This window comes from Carassius auratus, chromosome 50 (genome assembly GCF_003368295.1).
Source record: "Carassius auratus strain Wakin chromosome 50, ASM336829v1, whole genome shotgun sequence".
Taxonomy (NCBI): Eukaryota; Metazoa; Chordata; class Actinopteri; order Cypriniformes; family Cyprinidae; genus Carassius; species Carassius auratus.
The window spans coordinates 7307106-7334105 of record NC_039292.1 but is presented as its reverse complement, the minus strand read 5'-3'; the positions used below and the strand labels follow the sequence as shown (position 1 = coordinate 7334105).

General features: G+C 38.4%; 1 protein-coding gene across 1 annotated transcript in view; it reads right to left on the bottom strand.

Annotated features, from left to right (window-relative positions):
* The window catches only part of LOC113066833 (low-density lipoprotein receptor-related protein 5-like), a 59748-nt gene that overhangs the window by 20191 nt on the left and 12557 nt on the right, over window positions 1–27000 (bottom strand). The window contains exons 4-8 of the mRNA XM_026238888.1: window positions 22899–23096; window positions 19416–19612; window positions 17572–17703; window positions 15131–15527; window positions 14855–15026 (exon numbers count right to left, since the gene is read on the bottom strand). Coding sequence (XP_026094673.1) covers window positions 14855–15026; window positions 15131–15527; window positions 17572–17703; window positions 19416–19612; window positions 22899–23096 — 1096 coding nt within the window. The remainder of the gene's footprint in view (window positions 1–14854; window positions 15027–15130; window positions 15528–17571; window positions 17704–19415; window positions 19613–22898; window positions 23097–27000) is intronic.

Below are 27000 nucleotides of genomic sequence, written 5' to 3'. Positions count from 1 at the left end.
TATAGCACTTTGTATTAAAAAATGGTACACAGTATATACTATGTATGCAGTTGGCATTACACTAGTATTGCATACTGAACACAGTCAGATGATGTCTTAAACAGAGAAGGTGGTCTTGTGGATGGTTTGTGGTGTTTTGGTACTTGAAGAAGGGAAAGAGATGGGAAGGTAAGTTACAGTTGTTGTGAAAGCCTCCTCTTTCCTCACAGTTTGAGACAGCGGAGGCGCTGACACTCTGGAGGAATGCTAACAGACACAGACAGTGGGCTGAAACCACAATGGTGCATTTTTCTTACACTCCTCCTAACACATAGACGTCTCGAGGGTTTAATCTGGGCGCCTTCCTGCGGGATCTAGACTTTTCTCAACCCTGGAGTAAGGTTAGAGGCCTACAGCACTGCATGAAGGAGAGAAACATGACGAGATGGGCCAGAACTTACACAAAATCTGACACCTCACTATACCACAGTACCACCACAATATATTTTTTTCCTAAGGAGGAGATATGAACATGCGTTTCAAGCTGCCTTCTGTCTTCTGAAAAAGCCACGACTGGGTTTTCAAAGGAGGAGGGGGCTCCAGACTACAAAAGTGTTTGGTTTTTCCCCACCTCCTTCACAAAGCCACTGACACATGAAGTGACAAAATTGTGTTTCTATGGCACACAATGAAGAGCGGAGACACAAAACATACCCAAGGACCTTTCTGGAGGCCTGTCAGACGTCCTGTGTGGTTCTCTACAAATGAACGAAAAGTCATGTGACACTGAAGACTGGAGAAATGATACTGACAATTCAGTTTAGCCATCCCAAGTAAAAGTTAGATTTAAAAACCTATTAAAACAGGAAAGTAATTTTGAATTAGGAAAATATTTCACATGTGTACTGCATTTTTGATCAAAGAACAGACTTCTTTCAAAAACTAAAAAAAAGGAATAATTTAATAATCTACTGAACCAACTCTACGGTTTTGACGTTTGACAAAAACTAACTTTGTGGGATACACAATCTTACAAGGTTTTAAACACATTGTTTTCCAAAGCTTCAGGCAAAAATAAAAATAAAAAAAAGGTTTAGCAGCCTTTAAGTGAAATAGGAATTCTTTCCACTTGTGTAATCAGGAGTTTTATTGGATGGCATACCTTGCCGACATCTGTTTCCTTTTTCAGCACAGCGTTGGACATTGTTCCTCTAGCACTGACCCCTCCTGTCCACTCCACCATTGCATCCCAGAAGCATTCCTCAAATCCCGTTCTATGAAATCAAACTAGCTTGCTTGTTTCAGCGGGAGTTGAGTAAGGGAAAGAGTGGAGTGCTACAAAACTACTTTGCTGATTTCTTGCAAAATCAAAAATGTTCGGACAAGAGATCTAGTTTGTAACTGATCAATCTAGAACCCCAGCAAAGTCTCTGGAGTACTCTGGAGAGTTTAAGGGGGGATGGGAGAGTGAAATGAGGGGAAACTGACGGGGGGAAGGTGAGGCCCATAGAAACGCATGGCTGCCAGTGCACACAGAGGCTGTGTGTGTTTAAGGAGCGGCCAGCTGCCGGACCCCCTTTAGACCCCAGCAAACACAGGAAGGTCTCTGGAGGTCACCCAAACACACAAAAGCAGACTCTGGGGGACTGATGACTGAGATTTTCGATACAATGCTAAAAACTTGTTGGATATAGAACACTTCCAGAGAAGCTGAATGTGCTTTAGGTGTAGCTAACGCGAATAAAACAAATGCACAAATAAAATCTGAAATAGTTATTTATATTTTCTGAATACATATCTATCAATTATATCAATATGATAAAAATAAATGAAAATAATAATAATAATAATTAAAAAAGAATCTACCGGAAGTATTACTCATTATTTGTAATGAAAATCATTACATATGTATAAAAACATATACATACATGATAAAAATGAAATGTAAAAATTTTACACACAACAACTGTTTTCAATATGGATAATATGAATAAATGTTTCTTGAGCTGCAAATCAGCATATTAGAAAAATTTCAGAAGGATCGTGTGACATTGAAGACTGGAGTAAAGATGCAGGAAATTCAACTTTGCATCACAGAAATAAAATACATTAAAAAATATATTCAAACAGAAAACCAGTTATTTTAAAATGTAATTATATTTCACAATATCTGCTTTATAATCAAATAAATGCAGCCTTGGTCTTAAAATTTAAAATAAATATTAAAAATTATAAAAAAAAATTATATTAAATATCCTACTAATCACAAAATTTTGTTGTGTATATATATATCACAATCAGTTGTGTATATATATATATATATATATATATATATATATATATATATATATATATATATATATATATATATATATGATAAATAATTAAAATAATTAATAATGATAAAAAAAAAAGTTTTAACAGAATAATTGAAAAAAACAAAAACAAATAATTTGTGGTAATTTCAAAATATTCAGTTTTTCAGACTGCTAAATTCACAGCCTGGCTAATAAACTGTACCACAGAAACTTGCACTTTGATGGTGCTCCTGTCAGCAGGAGGCTTTCTTCTCGCTTACAAAAATGCTATTCATTTTCTAGAAAGACAATTAGACATGGCCATCGAAACTGAAGGAAGGGTGTGTCTTTTTTCCCTTTGACTGCCTTTTTTCACTTCACAGAGAATTATGCGCTGAGAATACAGAGTGCAAACCCTAATTTTGATGTGGAAAAACATAAAACGTATACAACAAAGGCCCCCCCAAAAAGTCTCATCAATAACGACAAAGTCAAGATGCGTTGTTTTTTTTTTCATCAAAGCCAGATTGTAAAAAGTGTCCTGGCACCAGGGTGCCAAGCAAACTCAATATGAAGGCAAACGAGGTGACAGCAAGGCCTCTGAAAACACAGAGCTACTGAAAAAGAGCAAAGGACACAACAGAATTAAATGAAGGCTGAGCTCATCAAAAAAACATTTCGAAGTACAATACAGAAATGCTAATCTCATAAAGGCTGTTTATTGCTTTAGGATTGCTTTTCAGTGTCGGCAAAAAGTTGGATTCTATGCAAAAAATCCATAAAGTTGTTATTTTTTAATAGAGAGAATTAAAAAGAAAAACAAAAATTCAATTTACTATTAAATAATAAAACAACATATAAATTGAGAAATTGCGTCTGTCATAAAAAAACTAAATATTAAACTGGATGGGGAAAATAAGAGTGGGACATCAGTTTTTTTTTTTTTTTTTTTTTGATTGTGTTCACGCGTCAACACGATGTGAAACCTTGTAACCCAGAGTAAACACATCCACTTTGGATGCCAAACCCCGAGGAGTCTCCTGCCAGATTTTTTCAATTACCCAGTCGAGCAGAAATTCCTGCAAAATAACCTCCCCTTTCTGCGTGAGCTTTGAAACATCACACGATTCCACCTGAGGTTTGGCCAGCTCTTCTGACGGGCCGACTCAGCTGTGGATGATATTATCTTTTCATCTGTTGTTTGCTTGCATAGGCCAAGAACAGCACGGTCTTAATTCAAACAAAATGATCGGCTGCTCTGCTACTCTCTTTTTTTTAACCCAAGAGTCCAAATCCTCATGTCTTGCCATTCTGCTCTCCGCTGCGTCTGCCCTTCCTCTGACTTTGATTGAGCTCATGGAGACAAGCGCTGAGAAAGTTCCCGATGAGAAGCGCTGGCGGATCAAAAAGTGAATGAAAGATGCAACTTGACGGTTGTGAAATTGCTAAAACATTGACTCGTGTTCCTGCAGGTCATCCGCTCGCCGACAGCTCCCACGGGCTACTGCAGTCCTGAGAGGGAAGTTATCATTCCTGTATCATTGCTGTAAGAGCCACGTTCGGACATCTTGATTGGCAAGATAAAATATTTAAAATATCACTTTTGTCTAATATGTGTTCTAAAGGTTTGAAGACAAATACAAAAGCCAGACCAATGTAAACTGAAATTTAAATTAAATGTAACACTAGTTTTTTTTTTGAGTCTGTGGCATTTCCATTTCCATTTGGGTGTAATGCCACTGAATCTTGCTGGCACCATCTCTGGATTTAAGGAGACACGTAGACCAACCTCACAAAAATGCTTGTATCCTGTTTACGTAGTTCATAAACAGGACAACATAAGTAAATATATCAACATCCGGTGGATATCTAACTATTTTTTTTGGAGACGCCCAATGCTTCTTTCGAAAAAAAAAAAAAAAAAAAACTCCCAAAACCTCACACGCCCCGGACTCGGGGAGCGGAGCTCTCATGTTTTGACAAAGAGCAGTAAGATGAGAAGGTCAGACAGTCGAGAGGAAAGCATTCATCTTACCTAAACTGTCATAAATGCTACATCTAAGTTTATATAAATGTGACAGCGAAGAAGCATCGAAAACTAATAAACCTAATAATATTCTCTCTTCTCAACCAATACAGTACTGAAATTTCTACAAAAAAGTAAAAGTCCAAAAAATTATATCAATGTTAAATATCAATAAAGCAATATAAAATTCTCTTGTCATCCATAATCATACAATTCCCTAAATGTACAAAGTTAAAGGGATAACAATTGTGATTCATCATATAAAGTGATCCTTGTATCTCCTCACGATGCTTGGATTAAAGCTGCAGTAGGTAACTTTTGTTTATTAACCGCGGTTTATTAACCGCTCAAACAGAACTGCTTGCGTGTTGCGGAAGAACATTGTAGCCGGAACTACTTCTCTCTGTTTATGTCTATGAAGAATCACAAAGGTACTGGGTTACTCCGCTGCGGTACCCCGAAGCAATCTAAAATAGTCTGAATATAAACACTTATTATAGGTGCACCCTAGTGATTCAGGACAAGCTAAAAACACGGTTTGGAAAATGGATTCATGGTGTACTCGCTTATTATATACATTTTTGTATACTTTGAACACACAAAAAAGTTACGGACCGCAGCTCTGATTGGTTGATTTCTTACCGGGAGCGGTATCTTTATTTGCATTTTTCAGCCAAAGTCTAATATGTTTTGACCAACATGAGGGTGAGTGAATTTCCCAGTTTATCAGAGTGTGTTTCGTTAAAGGTTTGGTCATGTGACTGTGCATCACAAACTCCTGCGGCGCACCACCCTGACTGAAAGCAATGGATTTGTAATGTTCTCTGACTCACGTAAGCCTTAAATGTTCCCACCTTGATCTGTCTACAGTAATGTGCTGCTCTGCCTGGGACAGACAGCGGTTTGTCTAACCCAATCAGAAAGCTACAAGTTGAAATGGTGCCTAAATTGGCTGTTAATTCAGAAACAATGTGTTTTCTCTGGGTTACATATGGGATGCATTGCGAGTCGACAGCTGCCGGTGACTGCTTACCACAACACTGCTGCTGCTTAAAAAAAACTAAACAGTGGGACAACCGCTGCTGTATAACGTTAATAATCCGTGAACATCTCCAGAACAGGAGCTGAGAGCTGGGCGTATTTCCCCTTCACCACCCTCCCGCTGACAGATGTGGGACAGTGGCGTACATCCCTCAGGAAATGAGACGGATTGTGGTGGCAATAACCGAGCTACAGGACAGGAACAACTAGGACAGCTGAGTGAAACCAGGCCGAGTTTACGCTACACTTTGACAAGTCTCACTTGTAATGTGAGAGAGAGAGAGAGAGAGAATCTGCCTGCAAAGCTTGAGGCACCCATATAACATTTCTAGGCTAATAATCTTAAGTGATAATAAACAGCATTTTGTAGTCGATGAAATCGATTTTTTGTGCTTTAAACCTTTCGGTGTTGCATGAAAGCTTAGAAACTGGACTTCATAATGTTTACAAGCAATCTGATCAAATTTAACTACTGCATTTTAATTCGGGGAATGCAAAAAATGTACACTTACAAAATATGATAAACATAACTGCAGCAGGCAATAACATCATAAAGATTAAATTAAGTCATATATTGTTAGAAATGGCTTATCTATTGCACAATAATGATAAACCTTAAAATCAGCTCAATGTGCATGGTTGCAATCTGCCGTTATTGCATGCAGTTGCAATATAGTTGTTCATACGTAAAGATGATTGTCTAGCCGCATGATCCACCTGAATTGCCCAGTGTTTTAATACTGACTGATCGATTTGTTACGCTGTGCCAAAAATAGTTTCTGAAGTTACACAAATCTTTGAACTTAACCTTAAAAGTGTGCGATCTGTAGTGATACATAAAAAAAAAAAAAAAGATACAGAATCAAAAAATTCATCCTGCCCACAAATATTTTCATTGTGAATATTGGAAAAGGTATTTTGTAGAACGGATGTTTAAACTTCTAGTGCACTTCTAGCAGAAAAGAAAGAGATTTAGAATTTGGTTTCCTATTATTTTCCCCAAGCAGTGCAAACCACCACGGAGGTCTACAAGGTAAAATTATAGTAAGTATGGACGTCACAACACTGTAAACCTAGCGCTGTGCTCTAAACAAATGCTAATGGCTCTTTTCAAGGCAAACCGACTTGATGGCCTTTTAAAATGTAGCCATTACTTACACATAAAACGCTTTATGCACACACAAACATCTATTCTTCTAAGTCATCACACTTAAGAGCAATTTTGAGTGTTTCTGCAGTCTGTAAAAGCCCTGTTGGCCTGTTAAAATCTTACATTTGAGTGCATTTGTTTTCTCAAAATCACTAAAAAAACTGCATGAGTGAAAGAATTGCTGGATAATGTGTGCAGCGCTGGCCACAGGAGATGGAACATATTACGAAAGTCAGGTGTCTTTTATACCCCTATAATTCAAGTGAAACCGTGTGTCCTTGGAGCCTGGAACATCAAAGTTCAAGAAGACCTCATAGTGAAACAGCCATCAACAACAACAAACTGTTACCAGGCAATTAACTACACTGCTGTTTGGATTGGACTACCACTGGCTGGATTTGGCCTGCAAAGAGGTGCAAACTTGCAATTCTGCTGCATTTGAGTGAATTCTAGTGAGAAAACTACAGAGGAGACCAGTCGCCTTACTTACATCATGGGCATTGGCACTGTTACTTTTTTATGCCCAATATTACAGATTATTCTTTGAGGGCAGTTGGATGCTTGAATCTGATTGGCTGACGGAAGTTCTAAGGTGTGCAATTATTTTCAGGGGTAAACGTATTTCCAGACCGGTCTTGACCACATTACACGTCCAAATCACTTTGCCAAATGATTTCAGTAATTTCAAAGGTCCTAAAATATTAAAAGAACCAAAACCTATGAAGGAAGTTCTCTGGATATCTGGCAGACTTGTGTGGGACATCCATCACCTGTATGAACCGCATGTAAGCGGAGCTCTTCAAAGCAGTTTATTCTACCACTACAGTCCAAATCTAAACAGCCATCGCTCTGATGGGCCTTGGATGTGCCGCTAACTCATAGACAAAGGAGCAATCATTAGCATGGCCAATGTTTTAGTGAGAGGCCCCTCGCTGTAAAAACCCTGCGCAAATCAAGTTTCACGGCTCCCGTTGGCCACAATGTGCCAGGGGCATTGGTGCAAACGCTCTGGGGGGACTTTAGAAAAAAAAAAGCATTAATGATCCTCTTCACACTAATGTTTTTTTTGCCAGCATCCATCAGCAGACGAGCCCTCGGCCACCTCACATCATACTGCCACAAATAAAGCCCTCTTTCAAGCTGTTGCTTTCCACGGTCACGGTGCTGCCATACTGAAGGGCCATCAAAATGCACTTCGGGATTCATTGTAGTCAAATGGCTTTATCAAAAGGGAAAATTAAGACTTTTAGGAAAGGGATAAAAGGAAGAATGTAGCCATGGACAGTATTCAGTATATATACCGCAAACAGAACAGTTACAGCAAACTACCCTGCGATGTCCTCTTCAAACCTGTGTACAAACTCAACAATATTAACATCTCTGCTTGAGATGACCCTCAAAATATCCCTCATGTTTTGCGCAAGTTCTGCTTCATTCTGTTCTACATATTTGTCTTCATGGGAACCCAGAGGGCCATGGCACTTCGCAATCAGAGTCTCAAAAGACTCGGTGAAAGCAGAATCTACATAACTGGCCCACAATGCAGGGGACTTTCTACACCAGAGACGGCACATCAGTCAAAGGAGTTATCTTAAACATCTCTACACTGAGGTGGTGAATTGAGAGGGTCTGCGGCGACTTCTAAAGGGTTCAAAGGGGCGGGATGAAGGAGGGGGGGAATCTGACCGCTCAGAAAAGAGGCGAAAAACACACGGCAAGAGGAACAGAAATGAAAGCCCCACAATTCCCATACCATTTAAAGAAAAAACCTTCCGGTACAAGTGCCAATAATCAAGCCTTTTTTTCAGACATACAGGACCTGAGATGAAAGGGGATGTTATTGGCACACATTCAAAACCATCTTTCGGTTATTTAAGAGAACAGGCTGTGAACCTGAAACACCAGTTGGAGGTTGACAGCAAATACAAACATCCCTGGATCTGCTTCAATGTAGTCAAATGGAAAGATAAAATCATTTTTAAGTGCAATTTACATCATTAAAGAAGTAGTCCAATTAAAAATGATTCTTCACAAATGAATCATTTAGATTGCGGAGGTTTACATTTGTCGACGGCATACATCATTAAGGATGTCTTATTTAAGAAAAAAACATATGAAAACTGACTGTCATTTTTTTCTTTGCAATGTAACTATTTATTTTCTTAAATAATGGCTAATGCGGTCGACAAATGCGTAGTTTGAAATGAGACAGCTTTAATATATTCACGATTTTCTGCGAAGAATGACTAAATATTGGACTGTTTCTCACACACTTGGAAGAAATCTGAGCTTTTGGATCTTTTTTATGTTTAAAAGCTTCGGTCTTGATTAATTTCAACTGTATGGAAAAGAGTGACCAGACAAGCCTTTGATATTTCGGTTGCACTTTATTTTACAGTACGTGTACTTACATGCACTTATAGTGTACTTACAGTGTATTTATCTAAGAAAGTTCTGGTAACACAAGGTAACTACATGGGGTAGGGTTAGGTTTAGGGGTAGGTTCAGGGTTAGTACCTAGTTATTACATAGTTATTGTAATTACTATAATAAGTAGATAGTATGTACATGGGGAACAGGACTGTAAAATAAAGTGCTACCGATATTTCTCCTGTGCCACAGAAAGAACTTTATAATGACCTCATTAATACTATTACCATATTTCAGAAAAGAAAGAAAATTGTAAGGACAAAGAACAAAATGAAGTCAAATGACAGAATATACTATTTTTTATAAATTATCCCTGTAAAACCAAACAGGACAGCCATATACGATAAATAAACACTTCAAACCAGAAATCATGTCAAAAACAGGCTGGAGAAACTGCTACATGGTCCTTTCACAAACTAGAAAAATTAACAATGGAATTGTCCTCTGCCCCAAATGCAATTCAACTTTTCAAAGAGGAAGGTAAAAAAACAGCCCTTTCAGACCAGGCCTGTCACCAGCCGTGTTAAAGAGGGGGAAGCAAGAAGGCAAGAGGGAGGGAGGAGGTCCTGAAAGCCACCATTCCTCTATTTATAACCATTCAGGCAGTGAGCAGCCACATTCCAAATGCCAGAAGGCACTTTTCAAAACTCCTCATTTAAAACTTAATGTTGTTTTCAGCTCCTAAAAAAGAGCCGCCCTCCCTCACACCCACCATCTACCAAAAGGAACCAGGCAGATGAAAAAAAAAAGGCAAACAGTAACGTGTAAATGTGACTCTGTTCAGAGGCAGTCCAGAATCAGCCCTTTCAAAACAAAAAGGGCAGCCGAAATGAGGTAAGCGAGCATCACGATGCAAAAAAGAAATTCTTTAATGAGAAACTACTGATGGATAGGCCGTGCTACAACTCGGCCGATTAGCACTTCAAGGGCTTTTCTTCCTTTCAGCGGGTAAGTGGGCCAGCTAAAGAATGGCCTCCGCCTCCATTAAGGTGAATCTGAAGAACCCTTATGAGAAAGGAGAACAGAAGACACTTGTCAGCTGTTAGGAGGCTGGGGAATGCAGTGCAGCCACCCAAAAAGTGCATCTGGTGCAGGGGTGGGGTGGGGTGGTGTGCGTGGATGGAAGAGGACCTCTGCAAGATCTCGCCTCTATTCTGTGCAGCTTTTGTTCTGGAGTAGGCAGGGGGTCAGCTCTGAACACATGACCACAGGGCTTCCCTCCTCAGTCAGGCAGGAGAAAGTGCATCCTGAATATCCCTTCAAAACACTTCCAAAGAAGCAAGGCTTTTTAATATCTTAATTGTTTCTCCTACATGGTAATGAGATTAAATGAATGTAGTCTTCTATACTATATAGTTGGAATCACTTTCAGAACTATTTTTTCCAGCTGATGAACTATAAAACATTGACAGCCAATCAGAGCTCGAGAATTTAAAGCAGCAGACGAGTGTGCATTTAGAATACATTTAATTAAAATTTAATTAAATTGTGCATTTAGCAGACGCTTTTATCCAAAAAAATTTTATGCATTCAGGCTAACATTTTTACCTAACATGCGTTCCCTGGGAATCGAACCCACAACCTTGCGCTGCTAACGCAATGCTCTACCATTTGAGCAACAGGAACACTAATAAACAGACGCTATTGTCCGATAGTGTGAACGCTAATATAGTTGCCACAGACAACCACATATGAGATCTCTTTAATATCTCAACTGTTTCTCCGTTATAGCAAGTAAATTAAATAGGGACTTCTGCTCGCATCTTGTACGTCAAAGATTTTTCTCTTAAGAAAACGACCCCAGTAATCTCACACGTGTCTCCTCTAGTATTTCAGAGAAATTTCAGAGAATTATCTGAGCTATGCAAATTTATCTGAGCTATGCTATCTAGGTTCATTTCACAGCTACAAATTTCTAATCAGTGTCTATTTTTATTTTTCCCAAGGAATTTTAGGGAGAAACATCTGAGACAAGGTTGTAGCTGAAATCTAACTGAGCTCTTTATTAAATCTCTTGAGGTAAGAAACAGCAACCTCTGAGAAATACAATGATCCTGGGTGATGGTGAGCGACCAAACGGTGATTTAAAGGAAAAAAAAAAAAACGTCTTTCTATTGCTGGATGGGTGAACTGATCACAAAACCTACGCTGCAAATATAATCATTTTCCACAACTCTCTTTCTTGAGGAAAATGCGGGAATGCCATTATTCAATTATACAACATTTTTATTAAAACCGGTTTTGATATTAGCAAAAATACAATCGCAAATAACTCCGTTTTAAAAGGGAGTACCAGTGCTCTGCAGTGATCTATTGGGTTGTTTGGGAGAGGATTATTCTAGAAGGTGTTGCACGTGGACTTCAATGAGCATCTGGCCTTTTACAGAGCTCGATCTGTCAGCAGGAGTGCCCTAATCCTCAACTCATTCAGCCCAGCTTTAACACAGAAAAACACCACCTCGCTCCTCCCTTTGACGGCCACAGAAAACACTTCTACATCTCAAAGAGAGAGTAAAGCAGAGTGCACACAAACAGGGACTCGCGCTGAGTCGTGGTGGTTTTTAGGCCACCCTTGCCCTGCTGTTCACCCTAGGCCCGCCTGTCCTACTCCCCCTTCTCTTTAAATGCCACAGCAGGGAACCTGGCAGATTTAAAACCAAAAAAAAAAGCCTTGGGTTACAAACAGGCTAGTTGTGATGGCATTTTGCTGGATGTGACCGTCCGCAAACTCACTGGGAGTTCAGTGCATCCATAAATAATACTTACCATTTAAATGCACAGTTTGAGAGCTCTTCCCTAAAGCTGCCACACACCTAGGTTAACAGGTTTATGAACCTAGAGAAAACTTGATTGACTGTATTGTTATGCAGTTCCAGTTTGAGCCATAAAGTATATAATTTGTCAAATTTGATAACATAAGTCAACGCATTTAGGACCTCAACTTACAAATAACAATATCTTTACAGCATTTATTAATATAGGTTAACATTAACTTCTACATATAAAAATACATTTATAACTAGGGATGCACCGAAATTTCGGCCACCGAAAATTTTCGGCCGAAAATGGCCTTTTCGGTTTTCGGCCGATAGACTTTTATCACCGAAACAACACGGCCGAAATGCTGTGATGATGACGCAAACAGAAACCGCGACCTGCACGTGCACCTGCAAAGCGCAGACCACGAGCTCCACGCGACATTCACTTAACACCAGTGAGAACATTCTCTCTCTTCGTATTCCTTTATTCGCAGCACTAAAACGTCTCCTAACAAAGAAATTAAGACGGACCACGAAGTAAAAACAAAGAAAAGTACAGTCTTATAGAGTCTGTTAGCACACGTCTCACTGAGATCTTTTCGGATCCTCTGCACTTCATCGCGAATGTGCTTGATCCGCGTTATAAAGACCATTACTTAGATGCGGAAATAAGGCAGCGCGCACAAGAAATGATCCAGGCCGCGCTGGATGCGGAGAACCCGCGTGGAGACGGAGAAGCGGCAAGCGCAGAAAAAAAAACTCGTCTCTGAACCAGATGAGTGGCATGCACCATCGCTGTCTGATATGGTCAGTGGAATTCTGCAAGAAAGTGCCTCAAATAATAATAATACGTTGGCTATTTTGATCTTAGAGGCTACTATATATAATATATACACACACACACAAACATATATACATACATAATATCAGATTGTAGCCATATTTATGCTAGATTTTCTGCTAGATTTCTGCTTTAATTTGATAAAAAAATGTATTTATGCCCTGGCCCTATTTAAATACACTCTCTCAAATATTTCTCAAATGTCAGGCAGATGACAAGCTCAACTGCTCAACAGCTAGATGGTTATCTGTCTGAAGTCCCCATCCCCAGAAGTGATAACAGTCTTGCCTACTGGAGAAGTGATGCACTTTCTAGTCCTACATAGAAAAATTTCAAATGCACTTCACCTAAATGCACTTTGTTTTTATGAGAGAACTGTTCATTTTAAAACCTTTCTGCAGGCCAGTAGGCCTGTACATTGTTATTAAATATACACATGAGTGGGATACATTTTTAGTTAGAATTTTATTTGATACTGTGCCTTGTTGCAATGTGCTTAATAAATATTTGCATCATTTGTAATTCTGTATTTTTATGTTTTTTTTTTAAATAAGTAGTGTAATTGTAATTATCTTTGAAACTTTAATATTAATTTATGCAATTGCAGTGTCTTAATTTTAGTAAAGTTAGTACACGGTCATAGCAATAAATGCAATGGTACTAATAATTGGCATAATTTCTTTCGGTGTTTCGGTTTCGGTTTTCGGCCTTGGTTTTCTCTTTTTCGGTTTTCGGTTTCGGCCAAGAATTTTCATTTCGGTGCATCCCTATTTATAACAATGAAATTGTAGCTGTCATTAAAAAAATAAAAAAAATAATAATAATAATTCTGGATCCATATTTACTGAGAAAGGCACTGTAAAAAAACACAGAAATGTTAATACTTTGGAAAAAAAGTTATTTATACTGTATATATTATATGTATATATTAGGTTATAGCGGTACACGTATTTATACCAAAAATTATGCAGTTAACAATAAATGCAGTTTAGACGCTCTTTGATGTGGTCAGATCGCTGTTTAAACACCTCTCCATCTTTACTACTTTTAATGCAAATTATGAGAGGCACTGTGAAAAAATATTTTTTTAATAAAGAAAGAGCAATTTGTTCAGTAAACCACTGTTTACTTAAAAAAAAAAAAAAAAAAAAAAAAAATTGTTTAGTTTTACCTCTACCTAAACTGTACTGAACCGTAACGTCAAAAAACGAGGTACGTACCAAACAGTCGTGTGTGTGTGTGTGTGTATGTATGTATGTATGTATGTATATATATGTATATATATCTCAGAGATTATTGGTCAAACTATAGACAGATATTGAGAGAGCCATGTTTGGAAAGGTTGTTGAGAGTCAGCGTGAGAAGAAAAGCAAACGAGCACGAGAAAATAAGAGGGGGATGTTTCCTTAGCTTCTTTTGTGTTTACACGACAGGCTTTCAGGCATACTGACTGAATGAAAAACCTCTGTATTATGACACCCAAGGACCTGTGCCTACAGGTAGCTGACTAAGTGCACAATGCCAAAACCACGAAAACGCCCAGACCATGAAGCCTGTGCCACAAAAGAACAGACACTGAGGAAACAAAAACATACGGTGAGAAATTACAACAGAATAATTCAAGACATTTGGTCTGAGGTATGTACCGAACGATAAAACAGAAAATATTCCATCTAAACATGAAACCCTTCAAAAGAAAGCCTTTCAGATATACTTGAGGTTTCACAATGGTTGGGTCTTCAAACAAAAACAAAAGTGCGGGAACTGACCGGATGTCTGGTGTCCCTTTTTTTTTTAAGATTAAAAAAAATTAGCATCAGATTCCCAAAACACTTCACACTGAAACAACAGCTTGATAAACCTCAATGTCAATGAAGAATGTGCACTCAATGTGCACTCTCAAGTCTCACGGATATCTCACTACTCTCGAGTATCTTCCAAACTGCAATTGTTCTCACAACAGGAAGGGGGCGATATTCAAATGGATGTTTTGAAAAAACAACTGGATCCTTTCAAGGAATGCCTTCCAAAAGGCTACTAGCAAAGTGTACATATGTTGATCACTTCAGGGAAACACTTGAAGGACTAACTGCTCACTTTCAACAAGGAATTCGCCCTTGGACTCTCCAAAAGTCCTCAGGATCCCTCTCATTACTCCACATTCTCAGACTATTCAACCAGCATCAAAGCTTGAGTCTGAATTCAGCCATGGAACACCATAAAATTTCAAAGCTACTCGTATATGCTTCTAGTGAAAGGAAATCTAATGAGCAAACACAAGGTGACACAACCGCACATTTCCCCTTTAAAGTAAAATGTTAGCTGACTTACCTCAATTTTGTCTGTTTTGGCATCGCCCCAGTAAAGCTTTCCTGCGATGTAGTCAATGGCTAAACCGTTGGGCCAACCAAGGGAGGTGTTGATCAGCACAACCCTGTCCATGCCATCCAGGTTTGCTCGTTCGATCTTGGGCACCTCACCCCAGTCAGTCCAGTACATGTATCTGCATAACAGCAACAAGAAGAGGGTAAATGACATGCTAATTCAGAAAGACTCCACTTAGAGATCTCAGAAATGACCTTAAAATGAAGTACATAACTTCCGTACCCTTTTATGGGATCCAACACGATGGCTCGCGGTTCGTCCAGGTTTTCAGATATGAGGATGCGTCGAGAAGTGCCATTGAGTCTGGTTACCTCGATGCGATCGGTGCCTGTGTCCGTCCAGTAGAGATTACGTGCCACCCAGTCCACCGCAATTCCATCAGGATGGTTGATCTCACTGGTGACCAGAGTATGGGCGTCGCTTCCATCTATTCGGGCACGGCGGATGGCCTTCACCTCGTCATCTGTCCAGTATACGTAGCCTTCCACCGGGTCATAGTCGATGGCAATTGCATGCCGGATGTCACTGACTTGTAAGACGATGTCTGTGAAGTCCGGTAAGTCCAGGGATATCCGCCGAAGGTCGGTGCGGCGAGCTAGCAGAAGCACCTGTTCCGCCCCTGGGGATAAGATTGAGGTTTGCTTTAATGGCTGAGCATAAGAACAACAGAGTCATCTGCTCTTTTGACAGTCCTGCAAAAGATTCATCAGTGACCAGAGATGCTATGGCCTGCACTGACTACTTCAATTAGGATAGCAATAACTCAAAAAAACATTTAATACACATATTTGTAGACCTTTTTTGTAAGAGTACTACTGTGCCTAGGGCACAGATTCAACTCGTCAAAGAAAACAGAGTCTGACAGTAGCAATTAGTAGCATGAATTGCAGAGTTGTCCCTGCAGACAGTGCACTGCAAGATCGCATTGCTTCATTACAAAAAACGCATGCCTGGTTTAAATACCAACAGCAGAATCTGTCTAGACCCAATCTGTGGAAGCAATTAGGTCCAACCTTGTCCTTATTTAATCTCTCTTTGTAACCGAGCACGCTCCAATACCCACAACACCAGCTGCGGTCCAAGGCACCCAATAAGTAGTGACATCCATCAGCGCTGACACCAATAAGAAGAGGAAAAAACAGCTCCTCTAGGGTTTCTTGTGCTTTTTTTTGGCTTCTTTTGGTTTTAATTTGTCCTTCGTTCTGCCTTGCATGTTATCAAAGTGAGTGGACATCTGACAAAACCAAAACAAATGCCTTCAATTTAGCCACCCAAGCTAAACAAGTATGAGGTGTTGACGTTTGCTCATGCTAATCCTCCATCCTACTGGATCCACTCCTGCCCTTGCCTTGTTGCTAATGAAAGTCCAGTACAAAGGGCTATTGTTTGTTCTGATTAGTTGTCAACTTTTCAGGAGAGTTGCTTAATCCTGAGGTCAGTGGGAATAGGTTTCATTTGGCCAGACAACCTCCCGTGTCCACAACACTGCACAGCTCCATGTTTCAATTGCGCCAATGGAATGAAGGCTTGAAGAATACTTCTCATTGTTTCCTGGCCTGAGAATACACTGCCTCAATTTTGAAGGAGTTCTAAATTCAAATAGAAAGGCACAGCGACTTGGGAAGGGGTGAAAGTATTTTTTTAGTTTCATTAACAGGCTGGGTGCAAAGATATGATGGACAATTCTGATATGGAGAGGGTGGGAAAAAAAACCAAGCAAGCCAGGGGGTGAAGCCTGATTTTAGTAGCCCTTAATGTACATCCTCATCAAGAATAAAAGGACAAATGCATTCAATTGAAATTAGTGAAATGCATTTTGCTTTGTACACGTAATTTTTGGACATACAAATATGTCTGGATCTTTCTGCTGTCCTCAATTTACTCTACTACAATTACTATAATTCATACAAAATTCCACCAATGAATCTCTTTTTATTAAAAGTTAAATTTGATTATCAATTGTTAACAAATTCTGACCAAGCAGCTTATTAATGGTTCAGACAACCGTTTAGTCGCTTCAATGGAAAAAATATATATTTAAAAGAATGATTTTTAAACAAATCATTTCCATGCCTTCTAAGATTTTATCTATTGGCATGACTTTTCCAGACCGGGTAAATGTCACTTTTAAATTCCCTGGGGTTCCCATGATGACTTTACAATGAGCAAAGGGGCAATTTCTAAACTGGACTTAAATGCACAAACCTTTGACTTATCTTAGGTCTACCAGCTCTTCATCTAGGCTAAAACTCTCACGACAGAGAGAAAAAGGAGTGAAATGTGTCAGCTGTTATGGAACAAGGTTATGATTCATGATTGCTGAATCAGAGGAGGGTGATTTTGCCTAAATTGTAAACTCAAATGAACCACCATCTGTCAAGCATTAGTCTCTGTCATGGTCTTCTGTGCGGGACTGCATGCAAATGTTTTATAGAAGCACAGTATGCCAATCCTCATACCAAAACCAGCCCATGAAAGGCCACAGTTCATAAAAATCTAATTTTACGCTCGAGAGCAGGGACATGATAATAAAATTACAAATGCAACAAAACCATTCCATGCCCTTCATAGAAAAGCAGCCATATCCATCTATCTATCTATCTGAATCATGAATTCTGTGAAAAAAATTTTTTTAAGCATTCAAATCAGCATGCTTTTTATACCTGGTCGACAAGTCTTTCCATCCTCTTTGAGCTTAACCCCAGTTGGACAAGCACAGCTATAGAAGGGCGGCATGGGGGAGAGGAGACACAGATGGGAACAGCCTCCGTTTCTTTCACTGCATGGAGTTTGAACTGTGGAGCAATGACAAGGAAAGAGAAAATCTATAAAACTGTTGTTTATTAGACATTACTGCAAAGAGCATTGGTTAAAAAATGACCAGAAAACACAGTGATCTAAAGAGTGTTTGAATGTTTCACCAAATTCCCACCTTAATTTGAGAAAGTTCATCAGATGATTAATGCATCAGAACACTGAATTATATTGTATATTGGTCTGGTGTATAAATAATCACGGCGTGAATGCATTAACCCTGCTCTTTTATTGCTAAGGAAACTTAACATAGTTAAGTTTTTGTGTCTTAGTTATGCTGTATTTAATTTAGGTCAAATGGTTATTATCAAGGCCAATCTAAAAATCTCAAAAGAAGACGATTTAAAGAACTGTCTCAATTTATTAACATTAATGTCTAGGAGATACTGAAACAAAGAGATCTAATGTACAATTTTACTTTACTTTTACCTGACTTAATAATGTGTTATTTGTGGGAGACTCTTTTGAGACTGAGAGTCTGCTCACATGATGCGTTATTTGGCATCAAACAGCTATGAACTTCCTCTTCACCTGTAGCACGACAGATCAGAAAAGTCAAAAACAGCATTGCTCGGTTCCCAGACAAAATTCAGCCCTTGAACAAAAGCAGGTGGCAGAAAAAAAATGTATTTCCTGTAACAGGTTTTTCCATTTCCACCAGGTCACGCTCTGTTTGTCGTAGCTCCGTCAGGAAAACACAGACGGCCCTGACCCAACACTTGTTATCCCCGTCTCCTCCGTGCTGCTCGCAGATGCGGTGTCTGCCCAGCACACTGACTGATGACTGCTCCACAGGAAATTCAAAAAATACCAATACAGGCACATTCTGGAGGACAAAGTATAATGCTTGACTCTGTAACTTTTATAATACAAATACATATATTTAAAATATATAATTAATGATATACAATATTATTTATTACTTTATTATAGCTGAATAACAAATAACTAAATAACAGTTTCATCCTCAAAATAGATCACAAACATTTATTTTAATATTTTACAATTGCTATTATCTATTTTATTAGATATTTACATTTAACAAAACACAACATTTTCTTCCAAGTACCCATTGGAACCTGCTAGAACCACCCTTGTTGAAATCACTGGTCTAGATCTTCATTGTTTATTTGTATGACGGTTGCTTCATCCTCGCTTTATTTTCTTACCTCCAACACAACAAACACTTACCTAGTGGGGTCTTTGCAGGCTGTGAAATGTTTTGAAGCAATCCACACCCAGATCCTCACACACACACACACACACAGACAAAGGTGGGGGGTGGGATCGTGCTGGGGCTGTTCCCCGTCTTATTTGTTCAGAGTGGAATGCAGGACACTTGAAAAATTTCATTCCCTGAGAACTATTCTCCCCAGATTGCCTCATGGGTCAAAAGACCGACACTTTTACAAAGAGGCAGTACAGTAAGTGCTGAAAGTACGACCTAAAAACTTAAACACGGAATATGAAGGCTCTCTCGAGTCAACCTGAGGCCTACATTGAACAGTACTGTCCCTTCACAAACATGCTTTGTGAAAATTTGATGTGCATTAGAGCTTCATAATAGTCTGAATCTAAAGGCCAGCACTTAAACCTCATGGGTCCTGGGATAACATGTCTTTTTTGTTTTGGTTTGACAAAACCCAACCATCTATCAACCAGTTTTTTGAGTTTTTGAGACGTGTAGACTCACTGTTGGGCTGCCGCTCTTGGCCCAGCACCTGGATGTCCATCGGCGAGTAAATGCTGCTAAGAATTTCTCTCCGATTCTCTCCACTATGTTTGTTGCAGGCGTGGATGGATCGGGTTTGCCAGTCTGTCCAGTAGAGCGTCTCTTCATAAAGAGTGAGGGCAAACGGGTGAGTGAGGGAACCCTCCACAACGGCCTCCCTGTAACCATCAACACATATATGTAAACACACACTCTATATATACTGCATTTTGATGTTAAATGCTCTTAAAGTGATGCATGACAGTGTTCACAACACTGCAGTGGTGCTGTTGATGTATGATGCTGCTGACGTGTTTTCTGGTGCGCCCAATAACAAAGATAACACGTCAGCAGCGTCATACATCAACGGCGCCACTGCAGTGTCGTGAATGCGCTCACAACAGACCTAGAAGAGGAGAAAATGCTGAATAAAGTCGTAATCTTTGTTATTTTTGGACCAAAATGTATTGTTGATGCTTCAACAAATTCTAACTGACTCTCTGATGTCACATGGACCACTTTGATGATGTTAACAGTAGTGTAGTTCTGCCAAAAAAGCAAATTTTATTGGTTTAGACCCCACTGATTTTAACTGTATACATACATACACACATACACACACACACACACACACACATATATATGGTCATCAGGTTTCATGTGTTCATAACCATGCTGGTCGACTGGATAGACTAGCACTGATGAGTAAAGACCAGCTCGGAATGTTTAGTCTTTCAGCAGGGAACACACATTCCAAGCCAGCTTGCTTTATGAATCCAGTTGGAATTCTTTATATGGGAAATAATTCCAGTAAATGTTAGTTAAGGACTCTGCTTTTCGTACATGTCTTAATTTCAAAGACATGAGAGCCCAACAGGTATTACTCTTTCCAAAAGGCATATAGAAAGGGAATTTAAGACCACAACAACATCAACTGAGGACTTTTTTAGACCCTTCAGGAAATCTGGAGCTCATGCGAAAACCGAACCACCCCCCACACCCCCTTTTGGGGGCCCGTAGGACTTCTTTTCCAAGAAGAAGGGGGGAATTAAACAAATCAGGCTGTCATCGACCTGTAACTCTGCATCTGTTTTGGTCGTTAGTAGGGAGTCATCCCATTCTCTAACAGCACAGCTGCCCTTATTAAGTGAAGTTTCCTTGGAGTCCATCGGAGTGCCGTGTGTCGCGTTTGTCCGGCCGAACGGCAGCCTTCTGAATCACTGGACATAAATAAACAGGAGCGGATCACAGCAACAAGTGTTCAGAACCATAGTGCCATAGTATTCAGAGAAGCGTCGCTCATCAATCACCGAGCTGTAGTGTCATGAGCGGATAAATTTTCCTGGTTAGGTCGGGGGGCGTCTGTCTGTGAGAGCGTGCATGAAAGAGCTAGACATATTGTTCACCCTCCTGATTTTTAACAGCGTGTGACGAACAGCGGAATGGGGGAGGGTTGGTGGAGGGGGGTCAGCACTCTGGAAAGGTAATTACAAACAGATTTTTCACAGCTTTTGACGCACTCTTGGTAGTAACGGGGTTGTTTGAAGCCAGCAAACTGAAAAGGCTATTAAACAAAAGTGCCTGAAGGGCAAAAAGATCTTTGACAGAAGTACACTAGATGCTTTGTGTTGTTTTTGAGAAGAATGAAGAATAACCAAGCAAAGTCAATTATTACTTGAGAGTAAACACAACATTTTGTGGGAAAACAAGCAATAAACAAACAAACAAACAAAAAGAAAACAACATGTAATTTTTTAGTAGAAAACTGAGGATATGATTTAAAAATGAAGGAACCAACCATTAATAATAATAAACGGAGCAATTCCAATAGGGTCCTCGCACTGCAGTGCTCGGGCCCTAATTAAATAACTTAAATATAATACAATTATTTATTAAAATTATATTTTATTCCATATAAAATCTTTTATTTATTAAAATAACAGAATGAAAATATATATTTTTTATATTTTAAAGATCTGACTTTTTTACTTAAAATAAAGCAGCGAAACTATTAATTTAATAATTCAAAACAACTTTTCAGATTGAGAACTGTATGAATAGGTATGACAAAAAATAAAAAGAACCACTTTAAACTGTCTTTTTTGGTATACTAGTAATGACACTTTCATTTAATATTTTTTATTACACTGTAAAAAGTCTAATGAGCTATTTACTTAAAAAATTACGGTAACAATATTACAAATAATATTTTTGATTAGTTTTTCAGGCCTTTCCATTTGTTAATGGAATGTACCTGAATAAATCATGTGAAATCTCCTAATTTAATTAATCTATGACACTTCATATAATTAGGGAAATGTGCTCATTTATTTTAAGTTTATTCTGAAAAGTCTGTGATTTTAAATTAGGTCGGTTTGTATTTTGTTATTTTATACATTTACAAAACTGTATACAGCCAATCAGCTCAAGTAGGAAAATACTTGACAAATGCTGGAAAGTACTGCACTAGCTAAGCTACTGCTCATTGAACAAGGCTACAAGTAGGATCCATATATCCACAAGCTCTACTCTTCTGCACAATGGTAACGATTGAACTGTGCGATGGAACCTTCAATGTTACAGAAACTCTTAAAAATGTCAAATGTATCTGAACATTAAACATTAATATATGCTTCCCTTCACTCAAAAACAAAGTATCATTTAATTTCAATTTCAATATTACTTCTAAAATAAAACTGAAAAATTGAGCTAATTCTCTTAAAATACATAGGCAGCCTTCTTTCCTTAACTATTTTAGTTTAATCAGTTCCCCAATTCAAGCACCAAAACTGTCTCCTTAAAAAAAAAAAAAAAAAAAAAGGAAAACGCATCTCTTGGTTTTATTAGTAAAAAGTCACAATTTCTTTAATGAAATCCACACATTATTTTTCGGACTATAAGTCGCACCTGAGTATAAGTCGCATCACTCCAAAAATCCATCATGATGAGGAAAAAAACATATATAAGTCACACTGGACTATAAGTCGCTTTTATTTAGAACCAAGAACCAAGAGAAAACATTACCGTCTACAGCGCCCTCTCACCATTGAGAACCAATTATCAAACGTCTCGATGATTTTCTGGTTTCTCCTTCAATGACATCTGCTGGACAACAGGCCAAGTCAGACCATATGACTCCTGCAGATCGACTAGCAATGCAAATCTTGACATAGCAGAGGCTCTGACATACCTTTCATTATTGAAGTTACTACAAAATCCTACATACACAAAAGAAAATGTAACCCTTTGGCTGGGGGGCCCAAATCATACCCATAATACCAGGCGGGATCGAGTAACAGTGGTATATGGTACGGAGGTCATCTCAAGTTAAGAGTGGGTGGAGATAGGGAGGGGGTGTTTGGATTGGGCCACAGACATACCATTCTGCTTCAATCCGGATGGGAAAGGGAAAGAAATACAAGGAGATGAATTGCGGAATAAGTGTGAAAGAATGAGGAAACTGACCGAGCTGTTCCGTCCAAGTTGGCCCTGTGGATGAAGCTGAGCTTTGCATCCGCCCAGTAGAGTTTCTGCTCCTCGAGGTCAATGGTCAATCCATTGGGCCAGTATATTTGCGTCTGGACAATGATTTGTCGATTGCAGCCATCCATTCCCGCCCTTTCTATTCTTGGCTCCTCCCCCCAGTCGGTCCAATACAAGTACCTGAAAGAAAAAAAGCAAACAAACAGATATCAGTCAGCTGGTTTCCATTATCCTAGAGAAAACAAAGTGAAAACTAATCAACCAGTCATTCAGACAACCCATGACTAGATGATAAAAATATATAGTTTTCACATTCATATTTGCAAGAAGTATAACATGCAATCGGTAACAAAGAACAAACAAACTCAAGTACAGCGGGGAATAGAGATGTCTGCAATGGTTTACGTATTGACTGGAAGCTGCTCAAGGTTAGGCAACGTGGATTTGGAGTTAGACTAAACAAACGTTTCAAGAGCAGGCTGTTTTCAAAGCCAACCAAATCAGCGTTATAATTGCCAGAGCCTGTCTTGCTTCATATGAGAGAAACACAACACAGAAACCAAACTAAAACACATACTCAACAACTGCAAACTTCTTAGTTGGAGAAAGCCTTTTTGTGTCCAGGAAATACTAGCAGTCAATTTCAATTTCCATGGAAAGAAACAGATTGTAAACTTTCCATACTAACCCAAAAATGGCTGCACGATTCATTTAAAAATTAGTGATATGCCTTAGTGGGATTATGAAATCTCAAATAAACAAACTAAAATATATATGCTGTGTGTTTCAGAGTGAAGCACAGAACTGTTTGCATTTACACACTAGCAGCTCACGATTAGTTGTTTTCAGGTTCTCAGAGCAACTTGGTTCGTTATATATATATATATATATATATATATATATATATATATATATATGTAACGATTCACTCAACTAACGATTCGATTCACGATTTTGATTTTAAGCTATGATTCAATTTACGTTTTTTTTTTTTTTTACTAAATTAAATAAAAAAATATATATAAATTAAATGTGTCCTTTTATTATTGCTTGGACAAAATCCTGAACTTTTCTTTGAGAAATTGAAATTTAAAACTAGAATAATAGGTAACACTTTAGAATAAGGTTCCATTAGTTAATGTTAGTTAACTACTTTCGTTAACATGAACTAAGCAAGAACAATCCTTCTACAGCATTTATAAGTCTTAGTTCATGTTAATTTCAACATTTACTAATGCATTATTCAAATCAAAAGTTGTGCTTGTTAACATTAGTTAATGCACTGTGAATTACCATGAACTAACAATGAATAACTGTATTTTCATTAACTAACATTAACGAAGATGAATAAATACAGTAATAAATGTATTATTCATTGTTTGTTCATGTTAATTAATACATTAACTAACATTAACTAATGGAACCTTATTCTAAAGTGTTACCGAATAATATACTAATAACACTTGCAAATTATTGCTCTTTTGTTGGTTTTGATTGCTTCTATTGTCCTCATTTGTAAGTCGCTTTGGATAAAAGCGTCTGCTAAATGACTAAATTTAAATATAATGCAAATGTAAATAAAACTAAATTGAAATTTTGTAAAAAGCCCCAAACCTTAAAATAGGTAACAAATAAAATAAATATATTCATATAAACAAAATAAGGCTTTGTCTGTGCTCTTTCCATTCAAAATTAGAGGCAACCACTGCATTCTAATCATGATCCAAACAAAGATGCTGCATACATGCAACATGATCAGTTTTTGTTCTAAATTAGATTGTTTTTGCTTCAAGTTTTGAAATTATACAGAGTCATTTGACTTCAGTTTTGTGAAACTATACATAAAAAAATATCTGCATGAAATAGAAATAGCAGACGAGCTGAATGAGATGCAGATTCACTCTCTGCCAACAGGTGGCGTTTATAACTTTTCCTTGGTTTCTGCTGTAAACAAAGCAGCGCTGCATTTTAATAGGCATTATACAGAGACAAGATGAAAAAGAAAAAGAAAAAACCCAATTAAACTTTTCTAAAAAATAGTAAGTTCCCCTCAGACATACATTAACATAAACTCCTACCCCTAAATGAATCGCGATTTGTTAAACATCTCACCGATTTGAATCATCACATATTTGAATCGATTTTCACCCGGCTCGTGGTTAATCGTTACATCCCTACTTGCAGCTTAACTTGCATTTCTCACACAATGCTATTTTATAAATTTATAGACAACTTTTGTTTTTGTCTTCTCAGAGATGTAGCTTGAAAGCACTTGTACCATTTATTTTCAATCAGTGCAATACAGCAGCAACAACACTGGGCTAAATATCTCCTTTTGTGTACCTCTGAAGAATAGAGATGAGGGGGAGTAAATGATGACAAACGCTTTCTTTACAAACCACTACTGACAAAGGTAAAGGCACACCAAACCTTCAAGTGGAATTATGGGTAGCTCAACTGAGCATGCTTAAAATGTTGTATTGTAACTGAAGCACAATTTACGAACTTATTTTTCTTGACGACATATCAGTGAACTGCTACAGTAAATGGTAAGGATTGGCTTTATCAGCAATGTTTTTTATTGTTTTATGCCTTTCTTAACCAGAACAATGGCCTGTTCATGCTGTAAAGTGTCACGTGTGAGACTCTAGCCTTTTTTTGTAGGTCACATATAGCTTATAAGCCTATTTATGAGGGAATATGACGCAACTGAAAAATTATATTACAGTTTTGTGCATTACTATATCCATGATATATCAAAATGCTGTCCAGTTGTCTAATAAACATAAAAAAGCAAAAAAAAAAAAAGAAATAAAAGGAGAAGAAAGGAGTAATAAAGACAAACAAAAAAAACCGACAACTGACAAGAAGCAAAAATGCATAGAGGGAAGCATTCGCCCAGAGAAACCATGATTACTTATAGAATACAAGCTACGATAGCAAGCGTGTCACCAACGGAAACACTTATCAAATCTCATGCCAGCAGGGAGACCAAGCATGAAAACTCAACCAGCCCTTCCTCCCCTGAGATGCATCCTATTAGCCTGCCTGTGGCCCCAACGGTTCGCTCTATTTTTCTCAATTAGGAACTTTAACATTACACTGCTGCTGAAATCTGATGGCTGACAGAACAAAGAGACGGATGAACAATGGTTTTGCAGAAGACCATAACAAGGACAACAACTCTTCGAACGTCGCTATGTAGCAAGGTTCATAGCTGGTACTTTGACTTCATATTCAGCAGCTTATTAGCAAGGGATGAGTCCGAAAAGTCGGCTAATTAACCAACCATCTAACTTATCGGAGAAGCACCACAGCTACAAATAACAAATAGGAGAAATTACGTGGGATAACTTAGTGACTAAAGGCACACATTTCCCTTTTTAATGAAGGCGAAATTTGTAGTTGTTCACAAGAATTCATCATGTTGACAAACAGAAAGTCGCTTGGTCTGAAAGTGAAGTTTTTGCCTGCAAAATGATTATACTGCTAATAGCAGCTTTAAAATGTTTGGAAGCTACATTTTTTTTTACTTTAGTATGTACAATTACACCTATATGATAAAGACGTCATCAGTGGAGACAAACAACCGGCGTCAGCATCTCTGAAGTGCGTGCGAACGAGATTGTTGTGATTTTGTCTGTGTTATTCACAGATATAAACCTGACGCTTGGCCACGCAACAGAGAACATCAACTGGAGCCACCCAATGAAAGGAGACTGTGGAATGCCTACAGAAGACGGCAGAACGTCTCCAGACATAAAATACCAGGTACATCAAAACTCCAAATAAAACACCTTGGTCGGATGTTTGGATGTGCCATGCCTGTCTGGCTAGAAGAACTGTATTTTTTTGGTCATACTTAAAAATTCAAGAGGAGTCAGCAAACTTAACACTGCAATAAATAAACAAAACCTATTCTTTTCATCTGATGGTAATTCATCTTTTCACTCCTCCCAAGCCTCTTTTGGAGAATGTGAAAACAATGAACGTGTCTTGCGAGCAGACAAACATAATTCAGGGGCCCTGCATGCGGCTGCTCTCACTCTAAGGGGGTTGTAAAAAGCAGAGCCCCTCTTTCTGT